The 20,977-nt window shown below is 32.7% G+C and overlaps 1 protein-coding gene across 1 annotated transcript in view; it reads left to right on the top strand.

Annotated features, from left to right (window-relative positions):
• LOC128988484 (uncharacterized) overlaps positions 1 to 20,977 on the top strand; it is a 730,054-nt gene that overhangs the window by 361,622 nt on the left and 347,455 nt on the right. The window contains exon 9 of the mRNA XM_054409815.1: positions 2,615 to 2,654. Coding sequence (XP_054265790.1) covers positions 2,648 to 2,654 — 7 coding nt within the window. The 5' untranslated portion in view covers positions 2,615 to 2,647. The remainder of the gene's footprint in view (positions 1 to 2,614; positions 2,655 to 20,977) is intronic.

Here is a 20,977-nt window from a genome sequence, read left to right as displayed (position 1 = left end):
CTATTCTCCCTATCCCTTTCAGACCCAGCACACTCATTTGTGTAGATAAATAACACGTTTGTGTAGGTTAGATGTTTATTCGTTTTTTGAAGTTTCTGAAACTTTCTGTTGCTCAGACCTGTACGCATCGATTGTGTAGGTTTTGGAGATAGCTGGGAATTTTTGTTTTGCAGTCTGGCTTCATGTCTTATGGTAACACTGATTGTTTGTTGCAATACGGTAAGATAGGAGAAAGAGGCAACTGTTAAGATTAATGACTGTTTTATTTATGTTTTTAAACGTATATAATGCTAATTATTGCTGAAACTAAAATGGTCAATATGGTATTATGGATGTTTCATCTTTAAAACAAATTTAATCAATAATTTTAGTATTTGAAATCTACGTTAAAACCCAACATTTATTCAAAATTTGCTCAGGACTTAAAGCGGTCGAGATGACCAAGATCCCCGGGTCTGAAAGGGCTATAACAGAATAAGGGCAGAAAAGTTTCAGAAAGCATCATCCTTTCTATCATCGATTTGTCAGCAATAAAAAAAGATACTTCTTTGAGATACAATTTCCGTATAAATAAATTTATAAGACTTTATTTTACTAAGAATAGAGTAAACTTTATCAAAGTACTCAGGTTGTAATATACAGAATGTAATATATCATTCAACTACAATTACTTACCTTGACAGACTCAAATTATGTTGCAAATACAAGGGAAACGGGAGAATTTAAGCATATTTCTTACATATAAATAAGACCATATAATATTTGTTAAACCATATGATGTATAGATTTCAATTGAAAAATAAGTTACTGTTGATATGTGTAAGTCCCCACACAGAGATACGTTTTTATTAAGTTCCGATTAATTACTTTTCTCTTTATCTTTTACGCAATGATTGCGTTTTATAAAAAGGTCTCCTTACCTTTTACCACCACAAATTAAATGTCACAGACAGACTTTTAGCTTTATTGAAAATACATTAACTGTTATAAATGGTTTTCTTTCGTATTGTGAAAACATAATGTAAGAAAATAGTAAAATAATTTCAAGGTAATAACAACATTAAGTACCTAGTAAATAAATATTTTTACTAATTTACTTTAAGACCAATATAGTTTATTAATTGAATCATTTATCATACACAAATTTTCTGTGGGAATGTCAAACTAATTATTGATTTTAATCGGAGTTTATTTGATTAAATTTATTTGATTACGTATATTTGATTACGTTTATATGTGACTTACATGCTTGTGGTCTTTTCTCTGCTTAAAGTATTATAAAAAATAAAGATTTCTTGCAGTAATAGTTGGAATTGGTAATAATCTATTGGTAAAAGTTTGACATACAAATTTAAAAAGGGTTAGGGTAATTGGAAGAGAGTAAAAGAAGGATGGCAAGTTTGGAAAAACATGCATCTCAACTTGATCAAGTTTGGACCCAACGACAAACACAAAACTTGTAACTTTTCAGGACAAGATGGATGTTTGTTTTCGGCTACTTTTTATGTCCTTGTACCTTTAGCTTTTTATAAATTAACTAGCTGACCCAGCGAACTTCGTATCGCCTAAGTTAAAGGTTTCCCCTAAGACAGACCGATGGAAAGAAAGTACCGTTACGTTTAATTTTCAAGATGATCTCGTTCGCATCGCTCAATCACGTCCTGGTTGAAGTTCGTTCGCTACGCTCACTCACCTTTGGGTTGGAGCTCGTTCGCTGCGCTCACTTGCCTTTAGGTTGGAGCTCGTTCGCTACGCTAACTCGCCTCCAGGTTAGCTCGTTCGCTACGCTCACTCGCCTCTAGGTTGAAGTTCGTTCGCTACGCTCACTCACCTTTTGGTTGCAAATTAGCTGTTGTCATAAATGTAAAAGAAATAATAGTGCTGCCTGTGTTGGTAATCCTTGTAACTTTAATGCTATTGAACATCATAGAACAGAACCAACTTGTTTAATTGAAACAGCTGAAGATTCATTAATTCCATTTCTCATAAGGTTAACATGGGAAACTCCAGAGCCACTGGGGCGGAGCCCTTTTAAGAATTTCGAAACGGGAAATAGTTTACGTCCGATTCGCATACCTACAGAATTTACACACCAAATTTCATAACGATCGGTGAAGTCGTTCCGGAGGAGTTTGCAGACAAACACTGTGACACGAGAATTTTATATATTAGAAGATGACAATGCCAGGTGCATTATGACATGAAACTTGCTAGGTTATATTGTATCGTATAGTTTAATGATGCAATTACTGTTCAAATAAATTATCCTGCCATGTGATTAAGTGTAACCCTTATTGGGTGGGGACATTTATCTAACGTGCACCGTATCTTCACAACAGGGAAAATGTATTTTCTGATGCATGAGTTCAGTTGAGAAATGTGTTAAAAACGTCTGAAGCAAAATACAATTAAATTAAAGCAACAGCCATTACACGTGTAAATATGTTGTTTTTAATTTAAATTTTACTGTTACCGTTTTGAAAATACTAAATAAAAATTCTACGTAGGCTGTATTTATTGTGTAAACATTTTTGATAACTATAAAATGTGTCCCTAGTATAACTATATCTATAATTAATATTTTACTTTAGTTAACATGCCACTTTGTTTTCAGGTGATAGTCAGGATTAGACAAGACTTAGCGGTCATGCAAGGTAAGTTATAAGATATGTGTTTAGAAAGTGTACCTGAATTGTGTGATTTAGTAAAAAGTTTAGTTTATTTTAAGAATCAAATCAACATAATTAACATTTACGAGACCTGGAGAGGGGGCGTTATCCTGAAATCAATAAAATAAACATTCATTCAAAGATAAGCTTAGACTTGAAACAAGTCCCTTAACTGATATTACTTTGCAGAATATAATTAAGCATCAATACACATTCTTGTGCTTAAAACAAGGCTATCGTAAATGGAACTTATTGGTTTTCCTTCTTCGACTTAATACCAATAGTGATTGATTATCATAAACTAAACTATTAAACTTTTATTTATTCTCATTTTACTGTTATAACTATTTATAAACAATTACAGGTTTTTAAACGCATTCATTTGATATAATTACTACTTTTAAACATTTTACCGCATAAACTTACAAATGTTATTTAAATATGGAGGTTTATTTTGAAAACTATAGTCATTTATTGCATTTATTAACGTTTTTTAAGTATTGCCCTGAGCTTCAAAATACAATTTACAGCAAATATAATTATTGATTTACATTTTATCGTAGTCTAACTACTAAAATGTAAGTGACGTAAGGCATTCATATCGAAATTCCCATGTTTAAAATCCCAATTTCTGTGAAAAATAGCATCAGTCGTTACAAGTGACACCTATTTATCGTTCTAGCTTAACGGTGTCAAACAACTAATAACAATCCATAAGTCTTCTTTAAAAATGTTTGTGGGACGAAGAAATTCTCCTTGGACTGAAGAAACTAAAATACCTTAAACAGTTCATGGGTACAATGTTTCCTGAAACATCGCATATTATGCGCATATCATCACATATTATTTCACACAAATTATTATCACATACTATTATCACATAGATTTATGCTGCAAATATTCTGTATAGACAGGTGCAACCCATAAACCGCCAAGTAATTAGTAGTGCTAGAAATTTTTTTCTCTAAAAAAAAGAAAAAAATTTATATTTTGTTTGTTTTTTTTTTCAATCGGACTTCTCTGAAAAGTTTTGTAAACTTGGTGAGGCCAAGATGTTGTATTATCATAAATAAATATTTTTTAATTTAAATTTGAATTCGAACGTCGCATATTACACATGGCAACTCAATAGTGCACAAGTATTTAAATCGATATGTAGGCTGAAGAATAATTGTTTAAATAAAATATATTCAATAATTAGTAATAAAATATTTGTTGTAAAATACTATGAAGTATCCTATAAAGCGTTTTCAGCTTTATCAAAAACAGTTAATATTTACGCTTTTAAATACCTACGTTTTACGACTGAACTTCAGAGAGTCTATCAAAGTTTCCATTGCATGTGTCTATGTTGTGTTTTGGTTATATATTTAACGCTTAATGTAGTTTTATAATATGTTAAGAGTTATTCAGAAGTAAAAACTAACTGACGAGGTAGCAGAGTGAATAAAAAGATGTCCACCCGTAAAAATAAAAAGATCACTGGTTTGATTATAAGAAAGGTCAATTCTGGTTGTAGTTGTTCATATACTACTGTAAATGGACTAATGACTAATGATGTTTTCTAATCAATGATCAAATTTAGTCACAATATAGAGTTTAATGCAGTTGTCATTCATTATTGATTATTTGGAATTGTGTTTTTAATCAAGCACCTTAATTAAAATTCGAGTTCTAAAGTACAAACAGATACAAATATAAGCTTCCAAGGACATAATTCACCAAATAATCTACGTATTACCTACGTTCGGTAGTTAACACAGGTAACATTACGTTCTAAACACAAAATAAACATTGTCGCGTAGCCATGGTAACTCGTTCTGGTGGGAAAACATCATGTGAGCTCGGTATTAGTAGCAGTGTAGTAGTGCGTTTAGTTATTCACAAGCTACAGAACATATTTGTTAAAGTTAATCATAACAATTTAACTCATAAACAATACAAAAATGTGTTAACAATATCAGCATAGCAACAACAGCAACATACAAAAATTATGGTAAAAAATATCAATTAATTGTATACTAAATATTAAAGATTATGCGTATAATATATGACATAGTTTGAGGATTGTTCATTGATAAATTTAAAGGTTGATTAGGAATAAGCTATTTAGCTTACTTTAAACGAAGTTTAAAAGATACTTGAATAAAATTAAAGATGAATATTTTTGTTAATATTTTCATAAGGAAATTTGTATCACTACTTTTCGGTTTATTTCGTAATTGCGGACTTGAAAATTAACTTAAATTCAAGGGCTGTGATTAATATAAAACGAGAATCAAATAAAACCAATATTTTACATCCATAACAATTTATTTTTATTTAAAGTTGGCAAAATATCTTTCATCCTGGGGTAGTACATTTTGAGATTAAACTATTGTTTTATTGGTGTTAGTGATTCAATAACTGGAAAAAATTTGCTGTTACTAAACGTATTTTGTATACGTAAACGATGAAGCAATAATTGTTACGTATTTTGAGAAAGAGTTATAATTTATCAGCTTTAAAAATAAAATATTTTTAAAATTTTTATACCAATCAGTGACCTATTTTGGTAATCTAAAGCGACAAAAACAAACTACTCTTGGTTGTCCTGAGGGTGACACTTTGCGATAAATGTAAATAACGGTTGTTTGTCAATAACCAACCCTTGTTTTTCATATCGATGTCATCTACTCCAGAGTTTAGTGTTGTTTTTGGTTCAAATGCTGGACGAAATGGTGAAACGTTTCAATAATTGGATTTTAGAAGACAGTTATTATTAAACATTATCTTTTTTAGAATAATATTTTAGTTTAAATGTATCAAAATTATTACGTACCTAGTTTAATTTAGTTTAATCACTAAATAGGTTAATTTCTATTGAAGACGGTTAAAGCTGAAGTTACAATATGTTTGAAATTTCGTTGTAAAGACGCTATAAAAACTAAACCGTTAAACAAATATTTATAAATATAGGTATACATTGACACGATATCTTGCTGTGTGACAATAGTTAAAACTACTTTTAAAATTATTCCCAGTTAAATAATATAAAGCTGTGTATTGTTTTAAATGTTAAATTAAAATAAAATATTCCCAAATTCAAAATTTGTAAAATAATAAACTAAGATAAAACAAAAAGTTGTCGCAGGAGCGGAAGTTTTCTTTAGCTGTGGAAATTGAAAACTTTTATCATAGCGTCTTTCGTGACGTCTTAAAATCGATAACCCATATTGATAAAAAGGCTGTAGTCTGTCGTTACGATACAAAACCGTATTCGATTGTAAAAAAACTACATTATTTATTACATTACATTGTTAAAATTACATTAACTAAAAACTCCTTACGATATTAGGCTAATATAGTTTTATAATTTAATATCTAATATATCTCTTATATATTTTAATATAATACAAGAGTGACTTAATGAAAAGTAGGCAAAGCTGATCAAAGAAACACCAACCTTACTGAAGTAACAATAAATACAATTTAGTAAAGTGTTATTACTATCAAACTGTTAAACAACTTGAATGGCAATAAAAACGTTGTACAAACAAAATTGCAGTACAAAACTGTCATTTACAATGAATATAATAAAACATAGCAACAGTAGTTAGATCATTTGTAATTTCCTGTACATAAAAAAACAGAATGCAATTATCTAAAAAGTGCAATAAAAGTACAGTATTTAAACTACGCTTGATAATTGGTTTCTAGTTTTTTTAGAGCCAGGGTCATTTTTTCTATTACAGCTGAAATAATGCGTTTAGTGTAAATAACTTAAAACCAAGATATACATTTGAGGTTGACTGTATGAGCCTGTATGGAAAATAGTCCTAGATGTTGACATCATTATGTTTATCATATATTTCAATATTTTCCAGTAGAGGAACAGTTTTTAGATCAGTATAATCTACGTCAACTGTATTTTCCTACCACTACATGGAAATGATCACATTGTTACAACTGGAAACAGTATGCAAAATAGGCCATTACCGATCTAGAGCAGGAATGGATCATTCCCGCTCGTTAAATCAGCTGATTTCACATCAATGCACAGTGGAAAGAGATGGTTGGGCCAATAAACCATTTGAAGCCATGTGAACACATCAGCGCATTTTATTAGATTGATGTTTAAATAGTTAGTTGTTTTGTGTTATTCTATAAGAAAATACAGTTGACGTAGATTATACTGATCTAAAAACTGTTCCTCTACTGGAAAATATTAAAATATATGATATATTTTCTAAGACAAAGGTGCATATTTTTCTATGAAACGGGTTAGTCATATTATTATATTGAGGTTCATCGCCAGTCATTTTACCCGAAAATTAAAGCCATAAAACGCTTTCTATAGAGTATTTTGATTTGACCTTAAAGCAAAAACTAGAATAGTAGAACAAATGGGAATTGGTCCGTCGCACTCGCCTTAAAAAACGTTTGTCTGAAAATGTTATCAACCCGGCAGACAGTCTTATATTATGACCGTTGCTGTAAATTGCTATTTTTAGTTTATTTTGTTCTTGTTATGCAGAAGATTATGTTTTGTTATAATTTGCTATATATTTATACAGATTATTTTTGTGTTATAAAGCACTTTAAATAATAAAAATAAATAAAGTAGAATAGACAGAAGAAATATTATATTTGAAAATTCATGATAGCTTGATTATTTCAATATAATTATATTATATTTCATTCTTGATTTTACTCACTTGGAATAATTTATATTCTATGTGGAATAATACAAACTCAATATTGTAATTTTTCAACTAAAACGAGTCACAATAGCAGCATGTTGTCGTAAAGAACTTCATTATTTCAGATCTTCATTCCTAACGACTGATAATCTAGGTTAATGGACTATTACTCTCCCTGAATGGTTATTGATATAGTTCTATGGTCTACAGCCAACGATTCCTGTAATAGAAAACATGCACAGTTAGAAGACATTCTAATTTAATTTTGCTAACCATCAAAATTATAATCAAACAGCTATAAAATACACTGAATGTAGTAATATTGTGTTAAATTTGCAAAACATATAACTTACGTATAAGTTGGCCATTTAAATAGATGTTTTTATTTTTTTTTATTCAATTGTATTTTTATGTAGTATACATTTTGTTATTTATTTGTCCGATAAAATATTTTATTGTCTTACAGTGTGTCGTGATACGAGGCTTCCCTTTTAAAAAGCAATCGGGTATTTTTTATCGTGTCATTAAATTGTACCATATAATTAAGGAGTAGACAATCTGTAGACTGTAGCGTATATAGTAGAGTAGTCTGTCTAATATTAAGTCAATGGTTATACACACTCGTCAAAAAATGTCTATGGGTTTCCAATTCAGTATTTATCTGAATTCCCTCAATCTGTATCTGGGCGTTAGAATACTTATATACTTGATTTTTTCAATACTCGGATGGGCCTAATATCCACAATTTGAATTTAAAAGCACTACATATTACCGTATAAATATCTAATTTGTCACAAGTAATAATAAGGGCTTAACATATTAACAAAGGAGCAATATGCAAAAGCCTCCAATTAACATATTGTTGTACTTATAATACGTGTGGGGAGCGATCTGGTGTAGAAGTTAGAGCGTGGATCTCCAGTCCCTGAGGTCCCGGGTTAAAATCCCGCCAAATTACCAATGGATTTGAACTAAGTTATAATGCCGCAATGCCTAGGTCTAGCCTGAAGTAATGTGAAAAACAATCCCGAGCTCGTGCCTAGAGTCCAAGAAAAAAGACTTCTATTGCGTGTAGAGAATATAGGCAAGGTAGACTTTATGGTTAATCCGTTTTGTATTATGTATCCTTATAGAATTTAATCAATAATTAGTCGGCTTACTAATCTTTAAAATGATTACTCTGATCATTAGAGCGTTCAGTTTCCGAAGAAATGAATAATCTTCTGGAACATCGAAATGAAATGTGACCGTTCTTCCGTAAATTGACGCAAAGAAGGCAGTCACTTCTGCTTTACAGGTGTCAAGTAACGACTTCTGGGACTTTACTCTCCCGATCGCAAACTTTGTTTTGTTCCTAAGGAATTTCTTGAATTTATTTCGAAGAAAAACAGTTCCACTTTGCAAAGGTCCTAATGGCTTTACTTTTAGAAAGTTTTGGGGTATAAAAACGTTTTAATAAAAAATGAGTACTGAAAAGATTGTTTAAACTTTGCGTTTAATTCTACGTTTGTCATAACTATATTTGTATTCTTAATTCCTATTTTTCTTTCGTTATACCATAATATAATAGATTGGTAATTATTGTTTATATAATAAATTCGAATAAGATAAAAAATAAGGACCTTTCATTTAAGAATTATGACATTATAATTAAATTCTTACTCAATTTTGGAAATTTCTAAATACTGTATTTTTACTGTGTTAACGTGATAACATATATTTTATGTACTATTTTAAAATTATATGATAAAATATTTAACGAACTTCTTCAAAACATTTAGCCTAGTAGAAAACCCAAAATACGTACAGAATTTAGCAATAACAAAAAAAAAACTATTTTAAGTTTTAGAAAATCACATATGTAAACTATTAGTCTGCAAGTGGGGTGTGAAGGGTAGTAATTTGTAATTTTGGTTATCATAGTCGAGAATCATACAAATTTGAATTACTATGTAACAGCATCACAAATGTTTTAGTCGTAAATTACCTGGGTGTTAAAACAATAAACAGTTCGAAACTAATGAAGAATTTAAAACTTGTAACCTTCTTATTTATAGCAATAATTTACCTGCTTTTCGAGTCTAAGACTACTTAATTACACATCCGATCTACTTAAACCTTAAGTTGAATCTATTGATTACAGGGTTTATACTGAAATTATCTTTGGTTATCTTAGAAATCACACAATATTGCTCACCAAAACTTGATTGAGGCCCGACAAACATAAAACTTAATAAGCAATCTACGTTGATGCAATTTTATTAATAAAAAAAACTTAGAATTCGCTAAGACTTTTTCTGATTAGTAGAACTTAAACTTGGTGAAACCTGGAACAGAAATATAAAGTGGAAAAGTTTAAAGCACCTGGGAAAACACTAAGAGGCGCAGAGGTGGGGACTGCCATTTACCCTCATAAATTATTTGGGATATTTCCATTGTAGAAATCTTACAAGGCTTAGAAAATACGTCTTGATGGTTTAGAATTTCAAACAAAATTTACTAGTAAAATTATCAACAGAGATTATTGAGCACAGCTATGGGTTGCTTGAAATAAGTCTACATAAAACATGTTTTTTTTTAATATGTGTAAAAACATGTATATATTCTTATTTAAATCATGGATATCAACGATTTAACATAATGCTATGCCATAACTCTAAGTTGAGGCTGATTAGGATGGTTTAAATAGAAGTATATAAGTAAATTCTAGTTTCCACTTTGGTCAAACTAATTCTCACACACGTTTATAATCTTAAATTAAAATAAGCACCATGAAACATTTTAAAAGGCTGCGCCTTTACTAAGGGATATTCTAAGTATTATCAATTCTTTAAAACAAATTAATGAAAGTTTTTTTTTTTTAAATAATAACATATAACGTTTAAGAATAACATTTTTTTACACACCCTGACCCTACCTTGGATATTTCAATTGTTTAAACAGTCATGTGTTATATTTCCATCGGATAGCTACAGGCCAATATTACTGGCTGCCCCAAGGATTGAAGTGACGAACGGGTCAATTCAACCTTTTGGCTGCCTTCCAATGTACTCAACCTCCATTTCATTGGAAAACTGGTTAAAAACGTTTACACTTTATAAAACATATCTTCGTTACTAAAACATCTGATCCATATTTAATAATTTTTTTCTATGGTAATCAATTATTTGCTGAAGAAGCATGTTTAGTGTATATGTTTCTTCGTTCAGTACAGACGCAATGTGCTAGTCTTTTACTAATTTGGTGAAATATGCTAAGTGTAAAGTCATTATGTGAGTAAGTAACGTAAATATGAATCTAATCTTTTTTCTCGAGTTATGTTATTTATCTTATTCTCTTAAAACCGGTTAGCTGCAGAGGCATGGAGAATTTGGATGTTCTTGTATTACACAATTTAAAAGTTTATTTATACGATATCCCATTTTACTTAGGGTAGTAACTTGATGTCCATGTTGATTTCATCATGTACAATTTTACAGAGTTTCTTTGATTAGTTAAAATTAATGCTGTTAATAATCTTTGGTTAGAAATTTATTTGAGGGATTAATTGGTGTTAAAATATTAAAACATTAGCACAATCGTTCAATTAACACCCTTTTGTACAATCTCCACACTTAAATTACCTTTTATAAGGTGATTATTAGTTTGGATTTTTGGTTTAAAGCATTTTAACCTAACATAGAGCTCAATTAATTGTATTTCTTGAAGACAATGAAAACAATTTTATACATTTTCTTTTATTATTAACTAATCAATGCTTTTCATGGCTTTATAAATAAATTAGAATATAACATTCCGTACAAAAATTCAAATGTAGATATACACTTTATTAGATAGAGTGCAACAATCAACGAATACACAGAACACAATGTTCACCATTTCAGACATGGACGGGACTCCAACAACAAGCCCTTATTTACATTTATCGGGAAATGCCAAACTCGATTTCCTGAATGCTTATTAAACTGCCATTCAACACTATCTGTGAACGCAGCCAATAGCATGGTATTTCCTCTGATAATCGAAACAGGCTAAAGTTTCCATTCAAAATGCCAAACTGTATGACTAAAGCTTATCCTCGTCTTCAAAAGCTATGTTTTTATCCTTGAAATGGATTATAATTGGGTTAGTAAAAATAGTATGCAAAAAAATTTGGTTTTACTGACAGCCTATTTATACAATAATTATAGTTAATAAATACGTTTTACGTGATATTTTCTTTGCAATAAGCCCACTGTAAATGGAAATGTATTGTATTCTGTAACTTATTTACATATTACAGTATATTCAACTAATGAAATACGAAATAACAAAAGAAATTACAATGATAATGTTAAATATGGATATTAGAACAACTATATTGTAAGTATTTAAATTATTGTTTTTGTTTAGTTAATTTCGAGTAATAAAATTTAGTAAGAAAACGTTATAATGTTTTTTAGTTATATATTATCTCTTATAAGTCAATAAAGTTTTTTTTCACTAATTACCACAGTGCGTTTTGCCCAGACCGAAACTCTTAACGCACAGTTAAATTTGGTTAAAATGCTAAGTAACGTGGCCTACTATTAAAAGCTCTGCGGCTTCATTAGTTGTCTATATTATTCTGGCTAGAAAGAGTAAAACGTTGATAAAAAAATCCTAATAACTTACTTCCACTAAAGAACAGAAACCACTGATTAGGTACAGTAATTTCATATGAAGACATCGTGTGGCAGACCTAATTGATGCTAAGTTTTTACGTGTTATTATATCCTGATAGAAATAATAATGAATCCACTAGGATGATAAGAGTTATATAAACCGCAATAGCGACAAATGCTATTACAATTTTTTTAAATTTTATTTTGATTTTTAAAAGTTTCATTGTTTACTCATCACCACAAGTGAAGACTGTGTTGGCTGTTCGTATCACTTTACGACGAACTAGTAAATTTTGTCCCAGTAAGAACGTCGGATTTCAGGCTCGTCTTATCCTTATCTGTATTTCAATAGGAATTCCAAAATTATCAGCGATGTTATCAGTATTAGGTCCCATTTGTAGTCACGAATCGCTATACGACGGATCAACGCGTGGTCATAGTTTAAGTGCACTACAAGTACGGGGAATATTTCACTGGTTCCGGTGCTGGAGCTGAGTGCTATTTTCGGTCGGGGCAATGCGCCAAATGAGAAATCTGTCTGTCAAATATATATACTGTTTTGTTCTAAGTATTCTTATATTAATTTTTAATTTTAATGCACTCTAATAATATGTAACTGATTTCACCACAATCTCCATTTAAATACCATTTCAAATAGTTAAATGTTTTCCTCATAGAGTGCATCAGTATCTTCAAACCCCAATGGTTTCAAGACTAGCTCTCTGATTGGTCACTGATATGTATCACATGACCAACTCCTTCCTTCAGGAGAGTAGTGGCACACTCTTGGGCAAGTCCTGTTGCTATGAGGACTTAACATGCCTTTTCTCCTACATTTTCAAATACCATAAACCTCTTTACCAACATAAATATTTACCGCTGGCTTATAACTTATTATAAAGACAATTGAAGTGTTTTTTAACATCATATAGTGTGAAAAAGTGAACTTATCAACATTATAGCATTTCAGGATTCATCAAAGGGGGCCCCCAGTCTACGCATCAGTTTAATAACAAAAGGTTAGTGTATCCAATTCAAAATTACTATAATACAGTCCACATTGCTTTCTAATTAACATAAATTCCCCACATTTTTGGTACTTCGAGCCGGACGGATAAACTCAGTGCGTTGGAAATATTTAAAGAATTGTTAAGATTTAATTTCATTGTGAAATACATTTTTTATTTCATCACAAACACATTTTTATAATTTGTGAACATTTATTAAATAAGCCAGTGTTGTTTTATTGATTTTTTTAAATCATAGGACATTGTACTATATATTTTCAAAATCAAACATATTTAAGTTTGATGATTTTTCATATTTCATTTCCAAACATGCACAAAAGTGAAAGTCTAGTTTCATGTCCAATTTTAAATATTCATGATTATATCTCAGCCATTTCATGAGCCTTATCTCTAGCAGACATACCCCCCTTCCCCTCTCAGTATTCTGTTTGCATTCCAGGATATTCATTGTGTAGCCAGAAATAATTATCCTTCCTTTCCTTGTTCTGATTATCTACAAATGTTATTGATTCTCATCTATCACGAAAACAGCTGATTGCTTTGTACAGTAATATTGTCGATTGATCATTATTGTATTAAATGATACTTCTGGAACTTCTGGAAAGAAAATTAAAATGTAAATAATTTAGTGTGATTTTATATTGCAAATACTTTGCAAAATAAGTTATTGACATTTCTAGTGAAGAAATAACTTTAATTTATAAATTCCAAGGTGGAGTTTATACAGACCTTTTGAGTTTTATTGTGTGTTTGACTATTCTATTCCAAAATGAGATTTTTATCTTTTGTCAAGCAAAGTCAACTTATTGAACAAAGACTTAGTAGTATTGACAAGCAAGTTACAACATTAAGTACTGTTCAAGCCCTTGAATCTTTAAATGATCAACAAATAAATAGAATAAAGTTACTTTCAACTGCAGCTTCTCAAAAACATGCAGAATTTGAAAAAATTGTTAATAAGTTGTTCTCTACAACTCCCCTACCTGAAGACATCGTAGATGAAAAGGTAACCGAACTTCAAGATAAAATATCTGACCTGTACATAAATATTAGTAGCTTATGTAGCACATTAATACCGTCTACACCTGCAGTATCTGAGCAATTGAATCAGTCCACCGCTAGTTCAACAGCACAAGCTGTGGCTGTACCTCCGAAAATAAAATTGCCTTCATTGGATTTAGGTAAATTCTCTGGTCAACCAGACCAGTGGATGTCGTTTCATAGCATATTTGAAAATGCAGTTCATACTAATGAGTCACTCAGTAACATAGAAAAATTTACATATTTGCTATCCTGTCTCTCAGATGAGCCATTGAGTTTGGTGAAATCTTTGCCTCTTAACGCTGCGAACTATGCTATAGCATGGCAATCTCTGATAGATAGATACCACAATACAAGGTTGCTAATCACTCTTCATACTAACAATATCTTAGATTTACCTCAACTTACTAGGCCTACTGTCAAACAATTGCGGAAATTTCTCTCAGTTTACAATGAAAACTACCAGGCCTTAAAAACTCTTGGTCATGATATTGCTAATAAAAGTTTGCTTTTGACAACGCACATTTTGCGTAAATTTGATTCTGCTCTCCGCACTAAGTTTGAGCACTCACGTAATGACTCAAAAAAGGTCCCTACTATCAATGAATTAATTCTTTTCTTGGAAAATAAATGTACACAAGAGGAGGCTGCGGAGTTAGCTTCTGTTTCGAACAAAACATTTTCACCAAATGAAAATAAGAGCAACCACCCAATCAAATCTAATTTTGCGAATAAGGCTAAAACTAATAGGGCTAATGTTGTATTGTTGTCGTCTAACAACAAAGATCGAATGCTTAAATGTATTTATTGCTCCGCTACTACTCACATAGTATTCAAATGTCCTAAATTTGGGGGCATTAATACTAAAGACAGGTTTGACTTCATTAAGAGTAAAGACTTATGTGTAAACTGTTTTGGTATGCACAAACCTAAAATGTGTAAATCTAAACAGACTTGTCTTACTTGCTCAAAACGACATCATACTCTCCTGCATTTTGACCAGGCTCAAACAAGATTGAATGAAGCAAACACTGATCCCTGTACAAGTAATGTTAAGTCCCCTGATCATGTCAATCAATCGAATACTCTTATGGGTTTGGCTCGTACTCAGAATAATACTGTATTGCTTGCAACCGCTTTAGTGAAAGTTTCTACTCACAAAGGAAACGGTCTCGTTTTGCGTGCTGTTTTGGATAGCGCCTCACAAACCACACTTATTTCAGAAAGTTGTGCAAATATATTAAATGTAAAACGCTCTGCTGTTGGCGTCCCTGATATCAAAGGAATTTCTGTGGCTAACATAAAGCCTAAAGGTTTCACACATCTGAATATCTCTTCCCTCAGTGGGTCAAATTTGGCCTCTTCTCATCCTGTTCTTATTCTTGATCAGATTACAAGTAACCTGCCTCGAGTTCAACTCTCACCCTTCATCAAAGCTCAACTGAAAAAATACATGCTAGCCGATCCAACCTTTGACTTGCCAGGTCCCATTGATTTATTGATAGGAGCGGATCTATTCCCTCAAACTTTACTTGAGCCGCCTGTAAGTATGGGAGAAAATTTACCCTTCATTATGAGAACAATTTTTGGCTTTGTTGTGCTTGGTGCCGCACCTATTGCTCCCTCCAATCAACCGCTTCAATTTAGTGGAATATCCACTCTTCTCTCAACTAACGACTTAGATCTTCATGCTAGTCTTCAACGATTCTGGTCAATTGAAGAACCGCCTCAAACTTTGAAAATTTCGCCAACTGATGCAGAGTGTGAAAAACATTTCCTAAACTCACACTCACGTGACAATACCGGTAGATATATCTGTCGTTTACCGTTTAAGGAATCCCCTCAGAAATTGGGTCTTTCAGCACCTTTAGCTAAACGTATGTTTAACTCACTTGAAAATAAATTTGCTGCTCAACCAGACTTCAAGATGAAATATGTTGAATTCATGCAAGATTATGAGACTTCTGGTCATATGGAAATTTGTGAATCAATTCCGCCCTCAGACGAACCTCACTTCTTCCTACCTCATCATGGTGTTTTTAAAGGAGACAAGCTAAGAGTGGTTTTTAACAGTTCGGTCCCAACTTCTACTGGAATCTCGCTTAACAGCTTACAACACCAAGGCCCAAAACTGCATAACGATCCCACTGATATAATTTTTCGCTTTCGACAACATAAATATGTCTTCACATGTGACATAAAACAAATGTTTAGGCAGATATTAATTCATGAAGATGATAGAAAATTTCAATTGATTTACTGGAGAAAAGAGCCCTCTCATCCGATCAAAGTGTATCAGTTAACCACGGTTACATACGGCATGAGTTCAAGTCCATATTTAGCCAATCGTGTTATCCAACAGCTAATGGCCGATGAAGGTGATAACCATCCGCTAGCAGCCAAAGCTCTGCAAGATCAAATCTATGTTGATGACGCTTTGTTAGGTTGTGACACTTTAAATGAAGCCCTTGACTTACAGCAAGATGTTATCGATTTACTACTCAAAGGAGGATTTCAGCTACGAAAATGGTCTTCTAATAATGAAAAACTTCTTGAAAATGTTCCGCTGGATCATCGTGAAACTCCCCTCATGCTTCGAAGCACTGATCAACCTTGTCACAGTGTCCTTGGCTTAAAATGGATACCACAAACAGACAAATTTTCTTATGCTATACCCAAACCCTTAGGAGTACATACAAAGAGAGCACTTCTTTCTTTTATTGCTCAGATTTATGACCCCATGGGGCTAATTTGTCCGCTGGTTTTTTGGGCAAAGGCATTAATGCAGCACATTTGGTGTTTAGGGTTAGAATGGGATACTCAGCTTCCTGAGACACTTTCTGAGAAATGGTCTCAATTTATCAGTGAGCTCTCAGAAATTGACAATCTAAAAATACCTCGCTACCTTCCCATGGTAAACGCCAGTAATATACAATTACACGGCTTTTCAGACGCTAGTGAATCAGGCTATGCTTCATGTGTCTTTTTAAGGTTCATCCGCTTTGATGAATCATGAGCTCTGGTGGTCAGGACCTAAGTGGCTTAAATGGGACTCAATTACATGGCCACAAACTAAACTTTCCCCAGATCCTGAAGAATCTCTTAATGAACTGAAATCAGAGACATTCAACCTCATAACATCAACCGATGACTCTAAACTACATTTTTTAAGTAAATATTCCTCATGGTCTAAACTTGTAAACGTTATGGCTTATGTTCTTCGTTTTATTAAATGTCTAAAGCTAAAGGCAAAGATACCCACTCATTTAACCAAACAGGAATTTGAAAGTGCAACAAATCGCATATGTTGGTGTGTGCAAAAGGAATGCTTTGCAAATGAGATCAAATCACTTCAAGCTAAGAAAACATGTTCTACTCAAATACAACGGCTTGCACCCTTCTTAGATGAAGAAGGAATCATACGAGTTGGTGGAAGACTGAAAAATTCACCACTTAAGTACAGTGCAAAACATCCCATTTTGCTTCCCAAGAACCATTTTGTAGTCCACCTGCTGATTGATTTCTTTCATAAAATATACCTACATGCAGGACCGCAACTACTTCAAGCAATGTTAATGCAAAACTACTGGATATTGTCTCAGAGAAGTGTTATACGCTCCAGAATATTTAAATGTATTCGATGTTTCAAAGCTAAGCCTAAAATGACAGCACCTTTAATGGGCGACTTACCTGCTGGACGTGTTACGGCTACTCGTTGTTTCAATGTTTCCGCTATGGATTATGCTGGACCTTTTACAGTAAAGGTTCACATCTTACGTCGACTGCAGCCAATTAAAGTCTATCTCTGTTTATTTATATGCTTTGCCACAAAGGCTGTACATTTGGAGATGGTCACAGATCTTTCAGCAGATGCATTCATTGCTTCCTTAACTAGGTTTACTGCCAGACGAGGCACTATATCAGATTTATATTCAGATTGTGCCACCAATTTCATTGGAACAGCCTCAACGCTTAAAAAATGCTTCCAAGACCTAATGATAAAACCTGAAACACAACGGTTTGCCCAGAACAACAAAATAACTTTCCATTTCATACCACCTCGAGCTCCACACCAAGGAGGCTTGTGGGAGCGGGCAATAAAAAGTGCCAAATACCACTTGAAGAGAGTCATAGGTACACAAATCCTTACCTATGAAGAGTTTCTAACACTGATTGCTCGTGTTGAGTCAATGTTAAATTCAAGGCCTATTACACCCCTCTCTGCAGACCCATCTGACCTTGAAGCATTAACTCCAGGACACTTCCTGACAGGAGGACCTCTGACGTCTCTAATAGAACCTCATCTCACGGATATCTCTGTAAATCGCCTGAAACGGTGGAAACTTGTGCACGCATTTGCTCAACACATATGGAACAGATGGCATAGAGAGTATCTGCAGACCCTCCAAGAACGATCTAAGTGGATTACTCCAGAAGAAAACCTCAAGATCGGAGACTTAGTAATCATTCATGAAGACAATACTCCACCTCTTGCTTGGATGCTTGGTCGAATCATCTCAGCCTCTCCTGGTCAAGATGGCACTGTAAGAGTCGTTCAAATCAAGACATCTACAAAAACCTTAACACGACCTGTAGTTAAGGTTTCCCGCCTTCCTATAAACTAACCTAACATAACTCTGGCTACCAACCCCCTTCCTTATTTTTATTCCTCATATTTCAATCATGCATGGTTCTTGTTTTTCTGTTGAACCGGATCGGTTCAAGGGGGCCGGTATGTCAAATATATATACTGTTTTGTTCTAAGTATTCTTATATTAATTTTTAATTTTAATGCACTCTAATAATATGTAACTGATTTCACCACAATCTCCATTTAAATACCATTTCAAATAGTTAAATGTTTTCCTCATAGAGTGCATCAGTATCTTCAAACCCCAATGGTTTCAAGACTAGCTCTCTGATTGGTCACTGATATGTATCACATGACCAACTCCTTCCTTCAGGAGAGTAGTGGCACACTCTTGGGCAAGTCCTGTTGCTATGAGGACTTAACATGCCTTTTCTCCTACATTTTCAAATACCATAAACCTCTTTACCGACATAAATATTTACCGCTGGCTTATAACTTATTATAAAGACAATTGAAGTGTTTTTTAACATCATATAGTGTGAAAAAGTGAACTTATCAACATTATAGCATTTCAGGATTCATCAAAGGGGGCCCCCAGTCTACGCATCAGTTTAATAACAAAAGGTTAGTGTATCCAATTCAAAATTACTATAATACAGTCCACATTGCTTTCTAATTAACATAAATTCCCCACACTGTCCAAAGATTGATATCTAAGTTTGAAGAAATTGGCTCATTTTTGGACATTAAAATACCAGTGCGCAGTCGGGCAGGACGCTCCTTTTGAAATTTTGAGGCTGTACATGATAATGTAGAGGACAACGCAAGAACATCGATTGGTCGGTGTAGTCAGAAGTTAGGCCTAGCTCGGAGCACAGTACAAAGAATTTTGGTAAAATACCTTCACGTGTTCCCTTACAAAATTCAACTTACACAAGAGATCAAGCCAAGAGATCCCATAATACGGCTTGAATTTGTAAACTGGGTGGTGGGAAATCAAATGAAAATTGCATGTTTTCAAAAACGTTGCTGTTCAGTGAAGAAGCACACTTTCATCCAAGCGGTTATGTAGATAAGCAAAACTGTAGAATTTAAGGAACAGAAAATCCTCGACTCATTGCAGAAAACCCGTTATATCCTCCACGTGTTACAGTTTTGTGTAATGTGGGTTTTGGGCAAATGGAGCCATTTGTCCATACTTCTTTTAAAACGAGGATAAAAACGCTTTGACTGTAAATTACAGGGAAATGATACGAGAGTTTCTCTGACCCGAGCCTGAGGATATGGACCTGGAAAACATGTGGTTTCAACAGGAAAACGCAAAATGCCATACTGCTAGAAATTTAAAGTCGCTTGTTTTCGCCAATAATCCTCAAACAATCCAGGTCCTGAAGGAGGAAATTATTCTTTCCAATAATAGAATTCAACAGGAAGTGTGTGAAAATGTGAGATGTCGGACTTGTCAGCAGGCAGCAGGTGGGCACTTACAAGACATATTCCATTACTAATCGGAGATACTAAGCTTTAATACTCATGTTTCATATTGTAAATTTAGAATGAAAATACATGGTTTGTTAACATTTCAAATCCAGCGTTCTTATTGGGACACCCTTTACTTATGGAAATCAGCCATGTTTGTTAGAGAGGTGTAAAAGTACGTCATCGGCTTGCTGACGTGATACATCGGCTTCAAGAGACGCTTTGACATTCTACATGTTCACTTGATTACATTTGACTTGTGTATGTACCTAAATATATCGCAATTAGTTATGTTCAATTTATTGATCAACAGTTTACTTGAATCACTCGTATTTGCTCCTATGTTACTTATCGTTTATATTATATACAACAAGTGTTTATACTGGTCTTTTTATATAGATTAATATATTCTTTTATTCCAATTTCTTTAATAAATCAATCAAGAACAAAAATGTATACCATCAACTTTTTTTGTTACAATGTCTTGTACAAATTATTTGCACTTCAAAGACAAGTATTAATTATCATACAATCTATCTTTGGGTGGTTTAAAAAAAAAACCTAATAAAATTCTGTTTACAAACTTATTTGTTATAAGTTTAATAACAAAAGTGCATTAGAACAATGCGATAGTGTACCCTATTTTTAATAAACTCATAATTGATATGCCTACTTCATAAAATATAAGTTGGTATTTGGTATATAATCCTATTACTTACATTGTACAAATTCTGTGTCAAAAGCGTTTGCTAGAGTTGAACTCAACTTTATTTACAAAACTGTATAGTGACAAATCCCACTGATATATCACTTCAATATTCAAACAAATATCACATCAAGATCT

Source organism: Macrosteles quadrilineatus, unplaced genomic scaffold (assembly GCF_028750875.1).
Source record: "Macrosteles quadrilineatus isolate MER2022 unplaced genomic scaffold, UCM_ALF_1.0 Scaffold_3__2_contigs__length_128488019, whole genome shotgun sequence".
NCBI classification, from domain to species: domain Eukaryota; kingdom Metazoa; phylum Arthropoda; class Insecta; order Hemiptera; family Cicadellidae; genus Macrosteles; species Macrosteles quadrilineatus.
The sequence above is the reverse complement of the archived record's forward strand: the minus strand, read 5'-3'. Positions and strand labels throughout refer to the sequence as shown.